Consider the following 24,400-nt stretch of genomic DNA (forward strand, 5'->3'; position numbering starts at 1 on the left):
ACAAATTAAAAATTCAGTGGAAATTCTCCATAATTGAATGAGAGGCAGAAGAAAGAAAGAATTTCAGAATTGGAAGCTATCTCATGCCACAATGGTGAAACAATCAAAGCACTGGAAGAAGAGCTAAATCAAACTAAAAAAAGTATGCACGAATTAAGGGACACTACTAAACAGCCAAATATAAGCATTATGGGAGTTCCAGAAGGCACAGAAAGAGAAGCTGGGTTTAAAAATGTATTTAATGAAATAATAAGGCAAATTTCCTTAGTCTACAGAAAGAATTGAGAAACAGGATACAGGAGGGATACAGGACTCCCGATAGGGTTGACCAAAAGTAATCTTCACCGTGACACATAATAAACAAGCTTTCTTCAGTTGAATATAAGGAAAGGATCTTTAAATGTGCATGTGAAAAAAATCAATTTACCCAAAGAGGAATGGCAATCAGACTCACAGCTGACTCCTTGCAGGAAACTCCCCAACCCAAAAAAGAATGGAGTGACAAATTCCAGGTTCTAAAAAGAAAAGAAAAATCAGTCCAAAATACATACCCAGCAAAGCTTTCCTCTGTCTTTGAAAATGAAGTTAAATTCTTCTACAGTAAAGAAAAGCTTGAAGAATTTGCCTGTCTTACAAATGATTCTTAAAGATGTTCTTTTGACAAAGAAAAGGAATGGCACTTACCAAACCCAAAAGCAAGAATAGCATTCCAGTAAAATAACAACAGAAGACTAAATCAAACAATTAACAATCCATTGCTAAAATGACAGGACCAAATTGTTACCCATTTATATTACTCCTGAATGTAATTGGCTTAAACTCATCAACAAAACATCAAAGCTTAGTATACTGAATGAAGAAACAAAATCTACCTATCTGTTTCCTATAGGTGACACATCTCTCCAACAAAGATCTTGTTTTTATTTTTATTTCTTTAAAATATTTTTTTCTCAAATTAAACTATTCACCGTCTCATAGGTCAGTCATACAGTAGCATCATTTTCTTTTTGTTTTGTTTTGTTTTTTAAGATTTATTTATTTTTAATTAGAAAGTCAGAAATACATAGAGTAGAGACAAAGAAAATACTCTTCAATCCACTAATTCACTACCAAAATGGCTGTAATGGCTGGAGTTGAGCCAATCCAAAGCCAGGAGCCAGGAGCTTCTTCTGCGTCTCCCATGCAGGTGCAGGGCCCCAAGCCTTTGGGCCATCCTCCACTGCTTTTTCAGGCCACAAGCAGTGAGCTAGACAGGTTCCACTGCCCATATGGGAGTCTGGCACATGCAAAGCAAGGATTTTATCCACTAGGCTGCCACACTGAGCCCTAACATCTTTTTTTAAGGAAGTTATTGATTTTCTTTTTCATTTCTTCAGTGACACAACAGTCATTCAGTAGCATGTTATTTGTAAATGTCTGTTCTTCCTCCTGTTGTTGATTTTGTTTTGCAGTTTTTCATTTAACAGGATCTATAGTCACTGAGTAATAGAGACTATCATGTCCAGATGTGAGGATACAATGCAATATGCATCTCCACTTTCAAGATCAAAGATAGACTCCCAATGAAACTGCTAAAAAACATCTTGACAATTTGGATGCTGGACTCCATGCTATTGTCCATGCCCGCAATGATGTGCTTGAGGTTTATGAAGATCTATTATATTGTAATAATATGGGGAAGATTGGAGGGGGATGGAATTTAAGGAGTGCAATAAGAAAAATTCCAGAGATTATGGAACTGTATCATAAAATAATATTAATACTAATAATAATATAATAAGGAGGAAAAGAAAAAAGAAAAAATTGTGGCATCCCTTTCAGCAAAAACAATAAAAGAATAAAGTTAGATGGTGAAAGAGTAATTGCTAATTTTGTTGGTGTTACAATTGCATGATCATTATCTCTGAAAACATTTAAGATTTTTAGAAGTGTGTGTGTGTGGGGCAGATATGACAAAACCATGACAATGGTTGAATTTGAATTTTAGGCAAATGAGGATTCTTTGTGCTAACCCCTGGACTTTGGGATATGTATGAAAACTTCCATAATAAAACATCAAAGAGGGCCAGGTGCGATAGCAGGCTAAAGTCCTAGCCTTGAACTCGCCGGGATCCCATATGGTCACAGGTTCTAATCCCAGCAGCCCCACTTCCCATTCAGTTGCCTGCTTGTGGCCTGGGAAAGCAATCGAGGATGGCCCAAAGCCTTGGGACCCTGCACCTGTGTGGGAGACCTGGCAGAGCTCCTGGCTCCTGGCTTCATACTAGCGCAGCTCTGGCCATTACAACCACTTGGGGAGTGAATCATCAGACAGAAGATCTTCCTCTCTGTCTCTCCTCCTCTCTGTATATCCACCTTTCCAATAAAAAATAAATAAATCTTTAAAAAATAGGTAATTATTATTATATTATTATATTATTATATTATTATATTATTATATTATTATATTAATTATTATATAGCCTGTCTGATTTGTTCAATTCCTCACATTTTTCTTTGATTCTTTCCTAATCAGAATCAAAGTCTAAGCAATTTCATCCAAAAATTTGTGTTAAGTTTCTTTGAACATGAGTCTTCTAGGTGAGAAAATGTTTCTCACTTTATTAAATTACTCAATTTCAGCCCATTTTTTTCCTTTTTCTTTGGGGAGAAAGAATCATGCACTGACTGACGAATTCCTCACAATTTTCTTTCGTTCTTTCTTAACCAAAATCACAATCTAAGTGATTTCATTCAAATATTTGTATTCAAATTGCTTGGATATAAAGCTTTCTAGGTGAGGAAAAATTTCTCAATTTATTAAATTATTCTATTTAACCCTATTTCACTTACTGGCAGAGCAATGTTTTCTTTAATAACAAATGATGTAAAAACATCAACATAACTTGCTGATGTGTCTTCCTCATCCAGGGCATGGCTATGAAGAACCACAAATGCTTTCATGTTTTCCCTGTAATACCACTTTTGATTTGCAGTCCCATTGTTTTATGGCCCATATTTCCAAATAAAGAAACAAAATCTGAAGTTAAATACAAAGACAAGTTTGGAGCAGTCATATTGTTCAGCGCATAAATCCAGAGGATAAAGATAAACAATAGTAATTTTACTACGCAGTAACAACTACTGTTGATATTCTGGTAATTATAAATGAAAATCTACATATTTCTAATTATCCACTTCTTAAAGGATTATTTATTTAAAAGTCATAGTTATATGTAGGAAAAAAGAGACAGAGAGGGATAAATGATAGATAGATACATAGATACATAGAAAGAAAGAAAAATATACAGGGGTAAAGCCGCCACCTATAATGCTAGCATCCCACATGAGTGCTCATTTCTGCACTGTACACTTCCAATCCAAACACCTATTAATGACTTACAAAAAACAATGGAAGATGGCCCAAGTGCTTAAGCTGTTGCTGTCCTGATGGGTGACCATACTGAAGCTCCTGGTTCCTGGTCCCTGGCTTTGGCTTGGGCTAAACAACAATAGATATTACCTGAGAAGTGAACCAGCTCCCTCTCTTTCTGTAATTCTAATTTTCAAAAAAAAAATGTTTAAATTTTTCTTTAAATCTATTCTTTAAATAGACAAAATAGCAATGAACAATAATAAAGATAAATTTTTACTTAAACTCAAGATTTTACATCGATAGACTTCTAGAAGCAGTGCTGCTGAAAAAAATACTCTAATTTTTAAAGACTATTATGATATGTCAAAATGCTTTCTAGTGAAATGCTTTTACTTCACACTTTCATTAACAGTAAATGTTATGACACATTTTCTTTGCATTCTTGTCAAAATGGACAATCTTGCAAAATACTGATTTAATAAATTTTAAAATTACCTTGTTAATACTTTAATTTGTATCCCACTGATTATCGGGGAAGTTCATTGTTTTTGTCTAAGTGCATTTAGTTATGTATGTAATTGAAGCAGTACCTGTATTCTAATTATTAAACTTGGCTCAGGTACAAGTAAAGAAATACTTTCAATGTTACAGAACTTAAGCAAATAGATTATTTTTCACTAAATGCATCCCATTTTACAATCAATAGTAAGAAAGAGAAAAAACCTCAAAAATGATGTAACAGGCCAGACCATGCAGGCTCCCCCAGAGGCCTCACAAACCAAAGGCTATGTCGTCAAGGAACAGGAAAGGGTCTAGTAGCCTTAATCTCACATGCCCCACTTTTATTATTTGATATGAAGTTTAATATTTTTCACAAACTTATTGCTTCCATAAATAAAAATGAGACATCAGGAAAGAAAAAGTCTTGAAAGGTTATCCAAATTACCTTGGGATCCATTTTATTTCTTATTTAATGAGAACCTTAAGGGAAAATATTAATATCTAAAATTTCATGAAACTGATTAGGGTCTTAAATGTGCATCAGCAAGAGCTTTTATATCGCTGTGGTCTGTGCTGAAGAGGCAGCTGACAGATATGAACATAATGATATACACACCGTCTCTCCTGGAATCAAGCTTTAGTTCTCTCGGCTTTAGGACACAAGATTTAATCAAGTTTTGGTATTAGCCTATAGATTTCTACATCCCAATTTTGAATGCATGGCTTACAAAACACTATCCCTCTCTGCTATGAAAAATAAATAATAAAATAAATGTTATTTGAAGACATGATACTCTGTTTTAAGAAGTGAAACATCGTGGAGGATACAGAAACTAAATGCAGAGTGGAGAACATTCTTAAACTTGCAATCCTCGTGGTTAGGAAAGCATTTATTATGTTATGAGTGCTTGCGGTTGTAGTCAGAAAGAGAAATGCAGAAAAAAGAACTTCTTAGGTCATTTTACAAAACGAAAGCGAAGGCAGACTTCTCTGGAGTGCCCAAAATGTATTTGGCTGCTATAAGCATCATTAAACTTGCAGCCAAATTGTTGTAAAGGGGTCACTCAGTAAGCTTGTGTAATCCAGGCAAACCTCCCTGGCCAGGTTCGCTCCTTCTAGCTGCCAGGTATGGAGGACTTGCATGTGCCCTCGATGATCAAACGCACATGCTTCAGCAGTCATTCATTTGACTGCATTCCATCACTGAGAACATAAGCTGCCCAGATGCTATAGGGGTAACTTCTCATGCTTGCTACTGGATCTGATTCCAGAAACTAGCAGAGTGCCCGAAACGCAGCAAGCCCACAGACACCATCTGTTGGATTAAACTAAATCAAGAGCTACATGAACGTGCTTGGTTTGAAGTCTAGGTGGACTGTTGTAAATATTTTAATAATGACTTTCAAGCAAGAATTCAAAGACAGTTATTTTTTTTTTCTCCACAAGGAGGCATACAATCTATTTATACTTGGTTGAAGAGCTATGACTACACCTGAGCAGGAACTGGATCGTCACAGACTTCGTTTCTGCCCTTGGTCATTGACATTGCCAGCACAAGGTCTTAGCTACTTATCAAGAGCAAGGTCCTGGGGAAGCAGGATCAGTCATATTATAAAACAGAATGGCCAGATTAGATCTCCTAGCTATTGTGTCTTGGCTCTCCATGCGTTATGTATTTATTTATGTAAATCCTTCCTTTTTTCTTGATGATAAGCATGATTAGAATGCTTTCTCATTGTATGACACTAGAACACAGCAAGAAAAAGGACAATCTGCTCCTTTGTGTTGTATATGGAGTCAGGCATTGGTAATGAGTCTATTCAGTGATACTCTTCCAACCAGATGCACAGAACGGTTTCCTGACACCCTTACATCCCTGGTCTGGCCTTGGAGTATCCGTCCACTGCCCTCTTGGTATAGACACTACATGTTCCAGGCCTGCTGCAGTACCAGCAGTCCGTTCCTACTGCATGTCAGTATCTCCAGCAACCAGCTGCACTCCCACATACATTCCAGATGGTCTTTCTTGTTTTCACCATAACCATCCTGTTGTGGAAAACATAACATCTCTTGAATCTAAAATTTAATGATGTGGGAATGGAGACAAGAGGAGAAGGTGGGATGATAATACCCATTATAAAAGTCACATACATTTCCTTTCAAGATGCAAAAGAAATTTCCAGATATTCAAGCCAAATTTCTGATTGTAATATATTCTCATTGTAAAGATTTACAAAATACTGGAAAATATAAAAAAGCTGTAACAAAATTTTATTTTATTTGAACAACAGGATGAGAGAAAGAAGGGAGACACCACACACATACACACTTGCACTCCTGGTTCCTTCCCCAAATGGCTGTAGTAACTAGAACTGTACCAAGTCAAATGCAAGCGCCAAGAGCTCCATCCGACTCTCCAACGTGGCCATGTACTTGAGCTATCATCTGCACACAGAAGAAAGCTGGATCAGCAGCACCCTTACATCTGAGAAGGGACAGTGCATCCCAAACGACAGCTAAGCCTGCTGCACCACAGTGCCTGTTTCAACAAACCTATTTAAATCACTCATATCCCTCCACAATAATAGCTATTAATCCTATGATGTACTCTTCCTTTTGTGTAAGTAAAGCACCATTTTCACTGCAAAACTGCTACTCAGGTTTATGAAATACCTCTTTTGCATATATCAAGGTTACACTGCATGAGAGCTAGTACTCTGTATTTTCATCTCTGTGGCTTCAACATGTTGTATCATTTGCATTTTCATTGGCCTCCAATAATACTATTAAAATAAACAAATAATTGTGTATTTCCTTCAATGGTCTACTGGGGTGACAAGACTAGATGGATTCCTTGATAATTCTAATCTGTTATTGTCTAGAATAGATGAAGTGATCTCTCTCATGCGTTGCTGTCATGCGTTGCCATTACTCTGTTGTGTTTCTTTCACTAGTCGAATAGCACTGTCACCTGGTGCTTGTCCATAGCAGAAAAGTACCTTCATTCTGGGGGAAACCTGAGTTTATAGATATCCATATAAAACATCCTTGTGCTAAGAAGCAAGCTATGAACTTGTTTTACATCCTCTCAACATAGAGTTTCATAATTCAGACTCTTCCATTAGTTTAGATTATGAGCATAAACACAACACTCAATCTCCTGGAGTTTCAGATTATTTTGCTGTGTAATCAATTTTAAAAGACCTTTAAGCTGTCTTTTAACTTCAGATTTTCTGGCATTGTATTTTCTTCTCTACAATCTTGATTTCTGTTGAGGGGATTTCCATCCCCAAGTACTTTTTCATCTTTTCTCTTTGTAGACTAAACGGTTAATTCTGATTACACCATAGTTGAAAACAAGAGAAGGGTTATTTCCAAAGTTGGCCTGGATTCTTCCTCTGTGTGATTTCAAGTGGCACTCTCCTTTACCTTCTACGATCTGCTCCTGCATTTGTTGTCCTGCTAGCCTAGGCTATGTGCTATTCTAGCAAGGTTTTGTCCTCACAGTCACAGTCTCTCTCAGGAGCTCCTGGCTCCTGGCTTCAGATTGGCTCAGCGCTTGCCTTTGCAACCATTTGTGGAATGAACCAGTGGATGAAAGGTCTTTCTCTCACTCTCTTTCTGTCTGTAAAAGTCTGCCATCTTCTAAAAGATTTATAGAGAAAAACAGAAACAGAGAAAGATCTTCATTCTACTGGTTCATTCTCTAACTGACTACAATGGCCAGAGCTGAGCTTTATTCAAAGACAGAAGGCAGGACCTTCTTCTAGGTTTCGTTCACAGGTATAGGAACTGAAGGACTTGAGTCATCCTCCTTGCCCCCCACCTTCTACCACCCAGGCTCTAAGCAGCGAGTTGAACTGCAGGGAGCAGCCCAGGACATGAATAGGTATCCATATGGGATATTGACCTTTGCAAGCAGAGGATTAGCATGGTATGCCACTGCACTAGCCCCAACATCTCGGTTTCAATATCGAACTACTTGAAAGAGAAGAAAGCAACCCACCAAGAGGCAATGCAGAAATAGGTTCAGAATTTCTGTGATTATGCAGATAGATTTATACTGTGGGATAAATATTTCTCCAGAGCCAGTCCACACCCAATCGTTAAGACTCCTGAAACGTCTGCCCCAGTTTGTCTGGTAGCCGTTATTTAATTCCTGTTTATTTATTAAAAATCAAATCTGAAATAAGTGGAGCCTGGAGCACAATGGGTATGCAAATATCAATACCCCATTGACCAGAGTAAATATTTCTCATCTGAATTGGTTTGTGGGTAAGTTATTCATAGCTTAACTAGTATTTATATTTGTTTTCATGCTTTTTTTTTTTTGCTAGGATAAAGATTACCAACTGGGTTAAATGAGAAATCTAACACCCTCAAATATACCTCTGCTTGCTCTGTGGGGGCCATGCTAGCCTGCTTAGGTTTTTATTCACTTTTTGATCAATTAAGCCCCAATTGTGATGACTTTACCTGCCGTTTTCCTTGTGGATCCAGTGTTGATGACCATCATCAGGTTTCTTCTTGACCAAAGCCACCTTTGTGCCTGAATGGAGGCCAGGACCTTGTCTGCCCGGGACTAGCTGAGGAGCAGCACGGTGTAGGATTTGTCCAGCTCTGTCTTCAAACTGCTGATGGCAAAGGTGCTACAATGGACTGTGTTTGGGGGAATGGCTGAGATAAAGGAAAGCGCATTAGTGGCACAAAAACGAAACGGACACTTGGTGAGCTGGGTATTATCCACACCATTGGCAGCCCCACTGTGAGCAACATTAACTTGCAGTGGTAGATGACACCTGCAAACACAGCAGTGCTATCAGCTTGTGCTTCCATTCTAACAAGTGAACATCTGAGTTTGAGTTATGACAGAAATATCAGAGCAAACATTTGACAAATTCTTCGGTTCCAAGAAAGGAAATTCAGTTTTAGAGGCAATTTGTTAAATAAAAAAGTGAAATTTTAAAAAGAGGGGGATAATATAGAATGTAGATCCAGGGAGAAATAAATCACAATGCTTCTACCCTCCATCTATAGTATCCCAAGGAACAGGACACCAATTATTAACTCTTTTAGTGACCCCTCCCAAGAATACCACAAATGAAAACAATGATATGCTAAGTTAAAGTTATCTCTTATTCAATGGTCTTATTTATTGGGCAAATTTATTAAATATGTTAAATATACGCTGTATTTGCAGTTTAATGATCTACAGATGTCTACTAAACCCCTCTATGTGTATTAATTAACGCTGAATCTTGCAGTGCGAAAACTGCTTAACTCACACATTTAGCTGTGATGGTAAGCAAATGGATAAAGATCCGAGAATAAACCCAAGTACTGTATAGTGTCATTTAAATGAACTCTGGCCAGAAAAATTAATTTTAGAAAGTTGTGCTTTATTAATTTCTAACAGACACCAAGCATTTCACATGCTGATTTATAAATTTACTCTATCCCCATGATATTGCAACTGATTTCGTATTAGCTCAAGTATGGAATATACCCAGATGTTTATCAACTGATGATTGGATAAAGAAAATGTGGTGTATGTAGAATATGGAATTCTACTCAACCAAAACATGAATGAAATCTTATCTTTTGCAACAAAATGGATGCAACTGGAACCCATATCCTTAGTAAAAAATAAGCCAGTATCAAAAAATCAGATCTCATACATTTCATCTGATATCTGGCAGCTAATATAGAACACACACACGAAAGTGAAGGAATGACAGTCACTTGGGGATATGACTGTCATTTTTAAGCCCAAGTTTATGCCCCAGGAGAAAGTGGTCTTGAGGTGTGTTTATATTTTACTTGCTAAGTATTATGATTAATGGTGAACCAGGCTTTGGATTAAAATTGTCAGTGCAAATATTGTTGAAGAGAGCAAAGGGAGCAGGGATATTGGCAGGGAACAGGAAAGCGAGGAAAGTGTGATTGTCTTCTTTGAACTGTACCTGTGGAATGCACAAAATCTGCTCTCTTTGCATGTACATTCATCCAATGTATGATGTGTGCTGTGTTCTCAGCAGGCCAACGTGGATGAGCACACTATTTATCAGAGAGAACACACCAGTCAGCAAGAAATTATGTCACTGCGGAAAATGAAATAAAGGGGAGAGAACCTTCCGTCAAATGCTAGTACATTCTTCTATGAAAAGTAAGACAAAAATATTCCCAGTAGGGTCCGGCGCGGTGGCGCAAGTGGTTAAGGTCCTCGCCTTGCACGCCCGGGATCCCATATGGGTGCCGGTTCTATCCCAGCAGCCCCGCTTCCCTTCCAGCTCCCTGCCTGTGGCCTGGGAAAGCAGTCGAGGATGGCCCAAAGTTTTGGGACCCTGCACCCACATGGGAGACCCGGAAGAGGCTCCTGGCTTCAGATCGGCATAGCATCAGCCGTTGTGCTCACTTGGGGAGTGAATCATGGGACAGAAGATCTTCCTCTCTGTCTGTCCTCTCTGTATATCCACCTTTCCAATAAAAACATAATAAAAATAAATCTTTAAAAAAAATTCCCACTAATGTAAGCAATGGCTAACAGCAGTGAAACCTCTCAGAAATATGTTTGTCTCAGGGTGAGAGAATTTAAGACCAGAGATTTTTGCAATGTTTTCGCCTGTATTTCCTCTGTGTTTCCACATCTGCCAACAGCTTATAGCCCATTTTCTTAGGAAGGTCGTCCTCCTCCTCCAGGCACAAGCAGCTTCCTTCTGGCCACACCTGAAAGTATTTGGCAAGCCACCATTCGGAGATGGCTCTTGCATGGGGATCGCCATGAAGGTTCAGAAGCCAGCACAAGTCTAGAATGTGCCCACAGATCGCTTTGCTGAGCTCTAGCCTGTCAGGTCCTCTAGGATATCAGCGAACCACAAAACTTCATCCATATGGGTGTCAAGTGAAATCCACATCTTACTAATACATAACCAGAAATTTAATACGAGACTCAGTCATTTAGTAATCCAACATTCCTCTTTGTTACATCTACTCAGAAAAGTTATCCAGGTATTGTATTTAAAGAGTTATGAAGATTAAGACTATTTAGGAATTTGGGAAATTCATAATGAACATCTAACGAAGCTCTTTCTGTCAACCCCATGATTGGGCCCTAATTTTGTCTGGAACAGTGTAGCCTGGACTACTGGGTTTCCTAAGTTTATGCAGTAGACAATGTTAAGGAATAGTAACTTTTTTCTCTCAATAGAGACATCTAGGGAAATTCAGATAACATCTACAGAGAATAAAAGACCACAATGCTGAAAATAATAGCCACAGTCATAGAAAATAATCATAGCTTGAGTAAGTGAGTCTGCCTTCTGTGCTCTCATGGAGATGTGGACAGATGGGGACAGAAGTCATTGAACGGCTCTGAATCCATCCAGGCCAGCGTTCAGAGCACAGGTGCCATCTGTGGAATCATGACACACTAAGAGGACTGACTGCCTGGAGGGAGGAGAGACACATGGGCAAAGCAGCAAGTACACATCAGCACTCTGCATAGGCACATAGGAAAATACAGTTCTCAGGGATGCAATGCGATCACCAAGGTGCCTGTGATCATTGGAATTTCCTGCAAGCATTATCGAATTACCAAATTACAAAATCTTTAGGGACAGTGCCTGTGCTAGCGGCACTTACACTTTTCAAGATAACAGAAGGACTGCATAAGAAACTGGCAGAAAAGGGCAGCTCAAGCAGCTTGCTAAGGCACTTTCTCTAACAGTTGAAGAAACAACAGTGCCACCGTGTGTCAAAAATAAGAAACACAGCTTTTTGACCATTTCTTCTGAGGAAAAAAAAGGCTGGGGTTGGAGCATGGGGGCTCATTCTTTGTTTTAATCAAGGTTAGCCAGGTGAAAACTGGATTCTTTCCTCAAATCCAGATGTTTTTGGTTTCTAACATGAAAGTAATCTATCATCTTCTGAATTTTATGACAAATGAAATGTAGTCATGTCAATTTCAAGTCATTCTTCCTCATTCATTGAGTGATAGAACTAACCACTCACTACTTGGGTACTGGTTCCTTTACCAATATTTATCAAACACCTGCTGTATGATGGGTTTAGAACTCTAAGGGATACAGTGACACACAAAGAGAGTGTCACGCCACATAAGTTTACACTCTAGTAGGACGGAAAGAGAGAAAAGACAAATCCATGATAATATTAGAAGGCAAGTATTACCCGTACAGGAAGACGGGATCTTAGTCTAAACTCTCAGGTGAAATGAGGTCTCCTCATGGAGCCAGAGAAAATTCCTTTCAAGGATGATGTTTGAGTTGAGATCTGCTCAGTGGGAAGGAGTCATGTGAGGGTCCAGGAAAGCGAACATAGAGAGGCTTTGAATCAACTCCATGCTCAGCTCCTTTGGGGAGCAGAAAGACATTGGTGTGATAAGTGTGCAATGAGTGGGGGCAGAGTTAGGCAGGATCTGTTCCTTTACGCTAGTGGGGAAACAGATGATCTCTGAGCTTAGTTCTAAGAACAATAATGCAGGAATCTCAGAGGTTAGTTCATATTACCATTCAACTTCTGACTGTGTTTTTTTTTTAACCAGAAAACTTAGCCAAAAAAAAAAAAAGGATCCCTTACAGGATGATGTTCTAGCCTTTTGTTTAATGGACAGATGCACCTGACCCTCAAATGACCACAGTTGTCAAATATGCAAAAACTCCACATTTACTTGAGAAAGTCTGGAGAAATCTTACAGTGGCCTCCCAATATGAAGTGATAGAGGACCATGCCATCAAAATATTCTAGAAAGCATTTGTGTGAGGTAGCACAGAAGAGAGGTAATCCAGTGTACTGATAAATCTCCAAATAAGAACAGCTGGGCAGTTGAGGAATAGCATGTGGCACAGAGACAAAGTCATAGGACGTGGGGCTCCAGGTCATTATTTAAACATCTAGATTGGCTGCTTTGTGAAAGAGTGATCGTCTTCCTGTTGCTCACGTCCCAGGGACTGAAGCAAAGGTGCCTGTGTGGAATACACAGGAGACGCCTGTGCTGCACTCTGAGTAAACTCAGCCACTTAATCTCAGATTCCCCAGGCATTGATGAAATCTGTGGTTCTGAATAATTATGAACTTCACTTTCAAAGATAATTCTTTCTTCCTTATTTTTTTCCAAGTGAAAATTGTTCATAGGACAGATGATACTTTTTTTTTTTTTTAGGAAAATGAAAGGAGTGTTAGACAAAGATTTGTAGAACTTCCTAACCATTGTGCAAAAGGTCATTCAGGAATATCATTCCCTGAACAATGCCTTCTGGTGCCTGTGTTAATGTTTTCTTCGTGTCAGGACATAGGACATGATGGATCACCTATCCAAATTAGAAAGTCTACCTCAGCTGTTGGCAACTGCCTAGGTTTTATACAAGCTTTATAGCCTAGCTCTGTGCATACAAGTGCTAAACACTGCTGGGAGAAAAGCAGCCAATAGTTGGAGGGCATTCTGAACCTGGTTAATGATAGATTTGTATTAACCATGCCGATGTGCCAACATAGTTTCCAATTCTTTCTTTTTTAAGATATGTAGGGAGGGGCTGGCAGGCCCTGTTAGTAGATGGCTCCCCTAGAAGATGACCCTGAGACCCACACTAGCAGGAGGGCTATGGATTGCCCCAAAGGGAGTTTGGATTGCTGAGGGAGTAGTTTACAGGTGATGAATGACTTCTAGGGGCTTCCACATACCAGGCTACTGCACTCACAAGCAAACAAAGGAGTTGAGACCAGATGGTTTAGAGAGGGGAAACCAGAGGACATGTCTGGATCAGACCAATGCACCTGCCCACATGGGAGACCTGAGCTAGACTAGATGACATTACCCACCACTGCCAATGCACATGAAAATTAAGGGTCTGGGGTCTGCCTGCAGGGTTGGGCACAGTTCCTACCAGTGAGTTTCAGGACAGGGGATGATCCATGCATGGCTGGGCCATGACACCAAATGGCATGCAAGAAAATGAGGTCTGGAGGCATTTGCTATACGACTGCACAACTCCATGGGCTTACAGGACTCACTTGTTTGCATGAGAGCTGGGAGTGATGACAGGCCAAGTTAAATATGCCTGCAGAGCTCACTAACACTCACAGAGCTGGGGTTGGGATTAGGGTGGGCTAGCCCAGTCTTGGTATCCACAGGTATACCACTGGCAAATGCTGAGGTGAGGCACACCATGCCAGACTGGATCACAGCACCCATCAGCACACAGAGGACCCCAGGGTTGAGGCTGTGTTTGATAGGGGAACTTCAGAGACTCCCCTGCTAGCCCACTGCTCCCACAGGTGAACATGTGAGACTAGACTGTGCAAGGCTACAACACCCATTGGCCTGCATGTGAGCTGGGTGTGGGGAATGGCCAATCTAGGCTTAGGATACTACATTTGCTAGCATATGCAAGAATCAGAATAAATACTAGCCAGCTATGTTACACTGCAACATCCACTGGCAAGGGTTGGGATTGGGTATAAGCCATGTCAGCCTAGACCACAGTACTCCTTGGGAAGCACAAGATGCAGACCTGGGAGCAGGCCTTGTAGCAGCACTCCCCTGTTGGGCTGCTTCTTCTGCTGATGAGCATGAAAGCAAGGGCTGGGTGTGGGTCCAGCCCATTGGAATATGTGTGTGCTGGTTTGGAGGAGGGTGGTGAGTTGGGCTGACCTAAGCTATAGCATCCATGGGAATGTACCAGAGTCTTATGGGATTTGGGATTGACCAATCTAGACTGCTGTACACACTGGTACACACAGGAGCCAAGGCTAGGGGTAGGCTGTTTGGTGGGAATTACTCAGGGTTGCTCTGATTAGGCTGCAGTTTCTGCTGGTTTGTAATGGCTGGATTTGTGGCAAGCTGGGTTGGACTAGGCCTTAGCACCTGTTGGCTTGCATGGGAGATGGGACTGGGGGAGGAACTGACTAGGCAATTGAATTCAGTGGTACTTGAACAGACTAGGCAAGTGACAGATTGAACTGAATCTCACACTAGCTGGTATACACCAGAGTCATGTCTGCAGTCACCCCAGGTAAAGTTCTTGGAGGAGTCACGGGCTAGCCCGCTGGACTGAAACCCTGTGGCCACAGGGAAAATCACAGGCTATGTGATCCAGCCTTGGAGTACCAGGACTTGGCCTCCTCAGTTGCTGAGGCCTGTGAATTGGACTACATGCCCAGATTCTGCACAGAGGGCACATGATGGACAGCTCATCTAGGTTAGCAGAAGACATCAAATGTGTTGTCAGAGGATAGAGAAAAGCACAGGTTGAACAACTCTCCTAAGCTCTGCAGCAAGTGTCTGGATCTATAGATGCACTAGAGTAACCTTTGTCAACCAACAGATCTTGGAGAGAGTTTCTCATCCCTGGAGCAATGAAACCGACAACATTTTAGGACTATCAAAAACACTCAAATAACACTCTTGGAGTAGTATTCTCTGTGTCAGGGTCTACTTGATCACCCTTCCTTTCTGATGCAGTTTGGCAGTAAGGAGTGACCCTCTCCTTTTCTGACTATTGCAGATAAAGGAAAAATGAAGAAAAAAAATGTAAACTTATGTCCCTTCCTCCTTCCTCCATACCTCGATCCTCCCCACCCTAATCAATGGCCCACATGGGTATTCATCTTCTCAACTATGTAAACAACACTAAAAGTCAAATGAAATAAATAAGGAAGTCTAGTTTGTAAACTAATGTTCTTTAAAAATTATTTATTTGAGCTTGGTATATGCTTGCAATGAAAGAACCCCAACTGAACTTGAACTGGCAATGCAGTGGCAATGCAGCAAGGTGGATGAATCCACCGTGGGGGGAAGAGTGGGGGGAATCCCAGTGCCTATAAAACTGTGTCACATAATGCAATGTAATCAATAAAAAATTATTTATTTGAGAGACTGCTATGTGTATATACATGGGGAGAGAGAAAGGTGTGTGTTTACATATACATATATATATGTGGAAAAAGAAGAAGTGTGTGTGTGTGCATGTATGGAAAAAGAGGAAAAGAGACAGAGAGAGAATGAGAAACAGATACACAGAGAGACAAAGGGTAGAGGGTGATAGAGTAAGATTAAAGAAATGCTCCACTCCTGGTTTCTTCCCCCAAATGTCCACAGTGACCAGGGCTGGGCCAGGTCTACACTCAAGCCAGGGACTCAATCTGGGTTTCCCAAATGGATGTCAGGAGGCCAACTGCTGCCTTCCAGAGAGTCTGAAGTAGCTGGAAGTTGGAATCAGAAGCAAGCCAAGAATCAGACTCCGGTGCTTCACTGCTAGACCAAGCACTCCCATCCCCACCTGCAAATGCTAACTTTCCTATAATTGCAGATAGAAATGTCTTTTAAAATAGTTGCAACAAAGTTAATTGTTTTTCAAACTCATCATAATTGTAATTACCCAAGTAATTTGTATTTTATCATTTGGAGACTCATTGACAACGATTAGCCTGTTACTGTAATCTTTCAAGAGAACATGTAACAGAGGCCCTGCCCTCAATGAGTTTCCAGGATGATTGGTTCAGGGTTGGGCAGACAGGAAAAACATACTATATACGATCATTGCTAAAACTTATTTAAATGATTGAAGGTCTACAGAAGAGTATGGGGCAAATAAAAACACTTTTGGTGGCAAGAAATGAATACATGGTTAGAGGCCTGTAGCAGATCATAAATAAGATGTATCACATTCTGGCAACAGCTTATAGTAGATGAACTAGAGCCTGGTGTTCATGTGGCAGAAAGAAAAGTGTGAAAAGGAAGCAGGCATAGGGGTATACATGGGGGATGGTGACAGGCACTGGCAAGAGTCAAAGGGCTTGGAATTCCGACTAGCCATTTTTTTCTGTCTGCACTAGTTTGCCATTAAAAAGCTGCATTCCAAAAGTGAATGTCCATAGAAAAACTGCATGAAAAACAATTGCATATTTCAAAGGTGATTATCAATGGAAGAACTGCATGAAAAGGGATTTTGTAAAACAAAGGGGATTGTCCACAGATGGAGCTTGGAGGTGACTTGGAAGGAAGAAACCATGCAGACCAAGACTAATCAGAAAGCTATTTCAATAATACAGAATGATGATTGTATATTTACATGCACAGTGAATTGTTCCTGCATTCCACTCTTTATGAGAACAAAACATGAGTTCCTCAAAGAAATGTCTACAATTTTAACATTCTAAAACAGCACTAGGTACAGGAACATGACTGAAAGTCATCCACTGAGATGACTGAACAATGAAGCACCAGTTCCATCCTTTTGCCGAATCACTAATTAAATACCAACATTATACATCAGTCTTGCAAACCAGGCATGGCTTCCCTGCATGGGCCCTGTGCTGCAACCAGGCTAATGAGCTGAGTTCAAACAGCCACCCGGCAGCTCTTCTGGCTACACTGATTACTTAAAGAATTTCTCTGGAAGCATTTTTCCATTGTTAAATCAGCCAGCATTCACTTTTCCTCTGTTTCTATAACTTCCCTTTTTCTCCAAAAATTTTCGTAGGTATGTGCACAGCAAGCTTGCTTCCTGGGACTTCTAAAACAAGAGAGGGTCAGACACATATAAATTGCAAGGACATATTAGTAAGATAGTAGAGCATTGGGAACTTCAAAACACATGTTAGAAAAATACAAATGCAAAAACTTTCCAACCATTTGGCCTTCTCACAGGTCATTCTTTAAATAAGTTGGATCTAAATCTGATTTTGTTCAATTGGATGGATTTTTTGTAGATTTCTTTTCCTAAAGGCATTCTTAGTCAAAAGTTTTAAATACATCTTTCCAAACAGAAGGTATTTATTCTAGTTTTCAGTATTAATGAACTACATCATACAGAGATATGTCTAGTATTTCAATCTTTGGGATTCAGTTTCAGTGAAAAGCCACAATGCCCTGGAAGACACATACAATGCTTTACTGTTCAATGTTCAAAATAAGTAAGAGAGTCATGTTTTAAAATATATTATTTTTATTCCTTTTATTTATATTTCTTTCTCTATATAGGGCCTAAGGAGGAGCATGAGGAAATTAGAAAGGCAAATTGCAAAGAAAACAAAATTATGAAGAGCTTTCACACCCAGCACACAGAGGCCACATAAGCCACCATGACACAGTCATGATTTAGGATTTCCCCAAATTCCTATAGCTCCCACTCAGCATTTCAAGGGTTTAATCTAAGGATTGACCTGGAGAAAAATAATGTCTGCTCTGGGGCCTAAGTGAATTGGAGGTAGAAGCCAGAAAAACCCAGAAAAGCGGCACAGCAAGTAAATCCTGACTCCCTGGAAGACTTCAACTTGGGATCTTATTTTAAAAAGGGAAGCATTGAGGACACTATCCACTGAACACGATATTGGGGGAACATCACTGCTCAAGCTCTCCTTGTCGTGCTTATATAAGACAGCCACATGAACTAACATTTATCTGGTTTCTGGGAGGTGCAGCTATAGACAAGATTTTCTGAGACTTTTCCTTGGGAGTTTTCTAGAATTGTTTGCCAAGAAGAGGTGAGGTTTTTTTCATAGCAAGAATTATGGAGATGGGGCAGTGCAGTGGCATAGCAAATTAATCCTCCACCTGCAACACTGGCATCCAATATGGATTGCCATTCATGTTCTGGCTTTTCTGCTTCAATTCCAGCTCCCTACTGATGATCTGGGAAAGCAGTGGAAGATGGCACAAAGCCGTGGGACCCTGCATCCATGTGGGAGACCTGGAACAAGCTCCTGACTTTGGATTGGCTCAGCTCTGGATATTGTAGCATTCGGGGAGTGAACTAGTAGGTGGAAGGCCTCTCTCTCTCTCTCTCTCTCTCTCTCTTTCCCTCCCACTCCTTCTTTTTCAGTAATATCTGCCTTTCAAAGAAAATAAATAAATTATAAAAAAATATAGAAACTGTGGCAATGATTTTTCTTTCATAGCTAGGCTTCACAGGATCAGAGAAACAGCACGGGGAGACTGAGTCAGGCAGCAATTATCCCCCACCCAAAAAACATGCTGTCTAGCCAAAAGAAGCAATCACAAGTTACCCTCACTGGAGAACTAAGCCAGTAGAGCCCAGGCAGCAAAAAGAACTGCATTCCAAGTTCTTTCTTTCCATTCCAGAGAGGTGCTAAAACGAGGTTTTGGACACTGAGAAATCTGAAAGACTTGTCTGAAAAAACTAATGAAATGGACTAATTGATGGATGGACCAGGTTCATAGGTGGGAACAGAGAAATATGTCTCAACACAGGCAGTACAAGGGTGGTCTCACAGCGAAATGACTGATAATGTCCTGACAGTTGGATGTTGGACTCTCCGACATTGTCCATGCCCACAATGTTGGAAGACACCACAGTGGCAGGATGATGGCCTTTGTGAAAGTTCATGAAAGACACTCATTGTAAAACTGAAGCAGAGAACGGTGGGGAGGGGAGGGAATTTAAGAAGGGGGAGAGGATATTCCAGTGCCTATAAACATTTTATTGGGACACAGCTACACCCATTCATTGACATGCTCTATAGTTATGTTCATTCTACCGTAGCAGAGTGGGTGCTTTCATAGAGACCATATGGCTCACACATGCTAATATAACTACTATCTAATCTTTCCCAGAAAAAGTTTAGTGACCTCTGGTATACACAAAATTTATTATATACATCAAAATGTCCATGTGGAAATTTCTAGATGATGAGGTTATTCATGATTCCTCTGTTTTGTTTATGTATGTTTCTTAAAGAAATCACATTTCTTTAAAGATGAGAGAAAATGGTGACATTTGGAGAAGAGAGATTCAACGTTCCTTCATTCTATTTTACTTGAAAGGCAGCGAGCAATAGAGAAGCATTCTTATTTGTAGACTTACTGCCCAGCTGTTCATACTGGTAAAAGTTGGGATAGGACAAAGCTGCCTTTGTCCTGTAGGAAGTCCTGTAGATCTGCCAAACTGGTGGCAGGAGCCAGATGTCCTTGAACTATCACAGTGGCCTCCCAGACACACATGGCAGGAAGCTGGAATCTGGAGACGAAGCCAGGGATCCAAGAGGTGCTCCAGGTGGGCTGTGCCTGTCTTAACCGGCAAGGTAAGGAGCTAGTCTCAGTGCTGCCTTTTCTGATGTTACACATTCATCATTGTCAGCATACTCTGGGGACTCAGGAAAACATTCTCAAAAATTTCTGCTTACTGAACAGTAGGCTTCCTTTTGTTTATGGACACACTAAATTCTGTAACTACTCATGCTTCAGTCTGCTTGTCGGCTGCTCAACAGAATCAGGTTAAATCCTAGCACATAAGCCATCACTCCTGGCTCCGTTTGATTCCCCTTTACACTTACAGTCTATGCACCCTGGTAACCTCATCTGGGCTTAACTCAAAGTTAAATGCACGCTTTTGCTTTCTGTTTTAGTTCAAGTCTATTTTACATTGTGTCTGAAGAAAGCATAGTGAATAAGTACAGCAGTAGCAACAAACACATTAAAAACAAATACACGACAACAACAAAAAACTTAATAGAGCCAGCATTAGTGCTCACAATAAGATCCAGAAGACCCCAGGAATAAGACTCTGCATCCCCACATACTGTCCTCAATGATGATCATTAATAGGTTGATTTACAACAAGAGCCACATTGGAATTCTGACAATCTAGTTCAAGCTTATTTACAGTTCAAAGAATCTCAGGTATCCATTGAGGCAGATAATTATTGTTATTTTGCAGGCTGATACCTCAAATTTCATAACCAGGAGAAAGTAATGGGGCACCAAAGTCTTTTCACTCAGCTGAAGTAAGCCTGCTCAGCAGTCTCCAGTCACTCGGATAGTGGGTGCCAGGAACAATTCATTTCCTGGGGCTGACATTGCGGCACAGGTGGTAAAGCCACCACTACAATGTTGGCATCCATTATTGTGCCAGCTGAAGCCCAGCTCAGCTAGTCTGCTTCTGATCTAGCTCCTGTTAAGGCACCTGGAAAAGCAGTAGATGAATTTCTAAGCTTCTGACCTCAGATTGCCAGCTGTTGTAACTCTGCTTTTCCAATAAATAAATCTCTAAATATATGTATTTCCTGAGAAAGTGAATTATCATTTAGTTAAAAAGAATCATTGAACAGCTATATTTTGAAGACCTCATTAAGAGTAGAGGATCTACCTGATTCAGAGTCATAGAATGGTGACTAATTTGGCCTTCTCCAGTTCCTCCTTTAATTTTCACAGTGAGGATAATGAGAGTATTGACAGTATCTATCGCACAGGGCCATGATGAACATTAAATATGCTATTTCATATATAGTCGAGAACTTTGCCTGACACAAAGGAAGTTCTCACGTCTAGTTAGAATATCTCTAAGAGAAAATTAGAATAAAAATGGGAAGCATTTGAAGTCTCATACTTAAGGATATTTTTTGGATGGTATTCATATATTCATAGATATTTGGTGTCCATATATTATGATTTCCAGTTTCAGATCCATGTCTTTCCCAATTTGTCTCTTTGCAAATCTCTCAAGACAAAAAAAAAAAATTTCTTCTTCTTTTTGCTGAACAATCTCCAATCTGCAGAAGGTTCATTTAAAATTTTAGTGTACCTGAAAGTCACAAAAAATTGACCTAGGCTATAGAGAGCTTCCAACAGCGAAGAGACAATGGAAGAAACCAAGGGCCTGGATCATGAACAGCACCCCTCTGCGGACAGCCAGGCAATGAAGAGCTGGGCTCAGCAGCCCACAGATCCCAGGGAACCTCTGTCCCCTTCTCTGAGTTACTGTGCTTGGGCAAGTTTTTGAACCTGTCTAGGCTCAAATTTCTTATCTTCTTCCCTCCCTTAGTCTTGCTCCATGTTTTATTTACAATTAGAGTACTGGTAATATATACATTGAAACAATTTTTTTCTTATCTTAAGGCTGTTGTAAGGACTAAAGTTGATTCTGAATAGTGTTTAGTAAATGCAGTCTATGACATAACATTATTGGCTTTTCATCCCTCAATATGCCTCCATACTTCCCTATTTCTGTCCCTTTGCTGGTGCTCCTCCTTCTGCCTACACCTTCAACTTCTCTAAGGTTGTCAAAGTCACATTTATCACCAGGCAGTTCCTCACTAATCTCTTTTCACAATTTAGTTCACACTTAATCTGTATGGGTCTCTGTAAGGCCTCCCAAGAGGATATCTGCATAAAATAACTTATTACATCCAGAAGATTAAAAAAAAATAATAAGGGTAAGATGCCATGTAAGCAACCAATGATTGCTCACTGCATGGAAGCACAGACCCTAAAAAATAGGTCCTTTGGCTCTCATCCCAAGAATTAAGACAGTGTGCCTGCCTGGGTTTAGAGCGTCCAGGAAAGTTGCATTTATCTTTCTTCTCTGGGCTGCTGCAACAGGGGAACACCAGCTTGAGCTGGTTCCCTGAGGACTGTATTTCATTTGACCCAGACATCCAGAGAGAAGATTACAGCAGAAAGATGGAAGGAGCTGTACACAGTCCAAACTTTGCAAGGCCAAGATCTTCTTGAATCCATCACCCATACTTCCCATATCAGGAGTCCCACCACATTCTCTAGTTATTGTAAAACAGCAACAAAACACCCAGTAAGCTATGATGATATGCTTTCCTTCTTTCATAATCCTTTGCTCTGTATGTGTGCCTCATTTTTGTTCCTCTCCACATGGCCCTTCAAGCAAGAAGAGAATGGAGTAATATTTTTCAGGTCCTGAAACAGAGAAACTGTCACCAATATACAAATTCACTGCAATTCCAATCGAAATACCAACCACATTCTTCACAGAGCTGGGGAAAATGATACAATGGTTCATCTGGAAGCACAAAAGACCACAAATAACCAGAACTATCCTGAAGAATAAGAACTTAGCTGGAGGGATCACCATCCCAGACCTTTGGACATATTATAGGGTGGTAGCAAGCAAAGTAGCATGGCACTGATACAGGAACAGAGAGGAAGATGAATGAAGCAGAATAGAAAGATCAGAAGGGAGCCCATATATGTACAGCCATCTAATCTTTGACCAAAGAACAGAGAGCAAACCAGGAAAGAAAAAATGTCCCTTCGATAAATGTTGTTGTGACAATTGGATAGCAGACTGCAGACCTAGGAAACAAGATCCCCACATTTCGTCACACACAAAGATCAAATCTAAACGGGTAAAGGATCCTAACCTACACCAAGAAACCATCAAACTATTAGAGCAAAATGTAGAACATACAAGATATAGGTGCAGCAAAGATTTTCTAGAAAATTCATCAAATGCAAAGATAGTCAAGACCAAAATAAACAAATGGAACTACATCAAGAAATTTCTGCACAGCAAAGTAAACAATCAGCAAAATCAAAAAGCAACCAACAGAGTGGGAGCAAATCTTTGCACATTACACAATAGAGAGGGGAATTTGTGGAAGGGAACTGGAAATCCCAGAACCTATGAAACTATATCATAAAACAATAATAAGAAGTAATTTAAGAAAAAAGAAATAAAAAGAAATGTGGGGGGAAAATGTATTAATATAGTGTTGATAACCTAAGGTAATATAGTTTACACATATCACCTATTAAAGATTTTAAAACCATTATTATTAACAACTTTTAATGCAGATAAACATATTTTTATGTCACCTGTTATACATAATTACTCACAATTTAAATATAAAATGTTTTGACATCTACAGTGTTAAGTATTTATCTTTCCAAAAATTATTGAAATTCATTCTGGTTTGTTTCTGTTTCAGAATATTCAGTGACACTGATTTTTTTCTTTTGGTGATAACATTTCTGAAAAACTGATCAAGATTTGATTGATATGCCAGTATACATTGTCAATTATCTCTTAATTTGTTTCAACATGTAAAAAAAACATAAGCTCTAAATTATCCTGACTTGTCCTAAAATGATCCACTTTTCTTTAAAAAAAAAAAGTTTCAAAACCTATCACTATTGAACACTTCTCATAGTAGTCTCATATAATCTGAGATGGAAATGTATCAGCTTATAAGAAATTTAAAGGATTACTTTCATTTTACCAATAAAGTTTTATTTTCTATAGTCCTAATATTCATCTAAACCCAAATTTTTAAACCAAATAATAAATAATGATCATTTTAAGAATAAGAATATTTCAAATATACACTCATTAAAATATTCAAGTTGAAAAACTATTCTGTGTACGATTAAAATATATTCTATTAAATCAAATAAGCAATGGAACACAATTGTTTCACCAGCCATTATGAGTAGTAAGAACATATTTATTCATTCAATAAGCAATTCTTAGAGCTCATTGTGGGCTGTTACTGCTGTGGCTAACAAGTGACTTTAATATTTTAGTGCTTGATTAACCACCAGGACACATTATTCCATGATCATGATAGACAGTATGTACAGGAATGACGAAAACAGCATCCCTGTTCTCTGTCTTATGGAGGCAGGCATAGCATGAAGCATTGTGGTAGTTGTTATCCTGAGGGGATGCCCATGGCAATGAAGTACCTACTAGTAACAGCTCCAGGGGAGGGAGTGTCAAGTTCAGATTAACATTTCGAGATGAAGTCTAAACTCATTTT

General features: G+C 39.6%; 1 protein-coding gene across 1 annotated transcript in view; it reads right to left on the bottom strand.

Moving 5' to 3' along the window:
- Positions 1-24,400, bottom strand: part of DCDC1 (doublecortin domain containing 1) — a 333,646-nt gene that overhangs the window by 16,951 nt on the left and 292,295 nt on the right. The window contains 5 exon segments of the mRNA XM_040980267.1: positions 2,833-3,019; positions 5,347-5,442; positions 8,333-8,533; positions 17,325-17,376; positions 21,131-21,411. Of these exon segments, the coding sequence (XP_040836201.1) occupies positions 2,833-3,019; positions 5,347-5,442; positions 8,333-8,533; positions 17,325-17,376; positions 21,131-21,411 (817 nt within the window).

The sequence above is a fragment of the Ochotona curzoniae genome, unplaced genomic scaffold, assembly GCF_017591425.1.
Source record: "Ochotona curzoniae isolate NIBS_2020 unplaced genomic scaffold, NIBS_Ocur_1.0 contig_3432, whole genome shotgun sequence".
NCBI lineage: Eukaryota > Metazoa > Chordata > Mammalia > Lagomorpha > Ochotonidae > Ochotona > Ochotona curzoniae.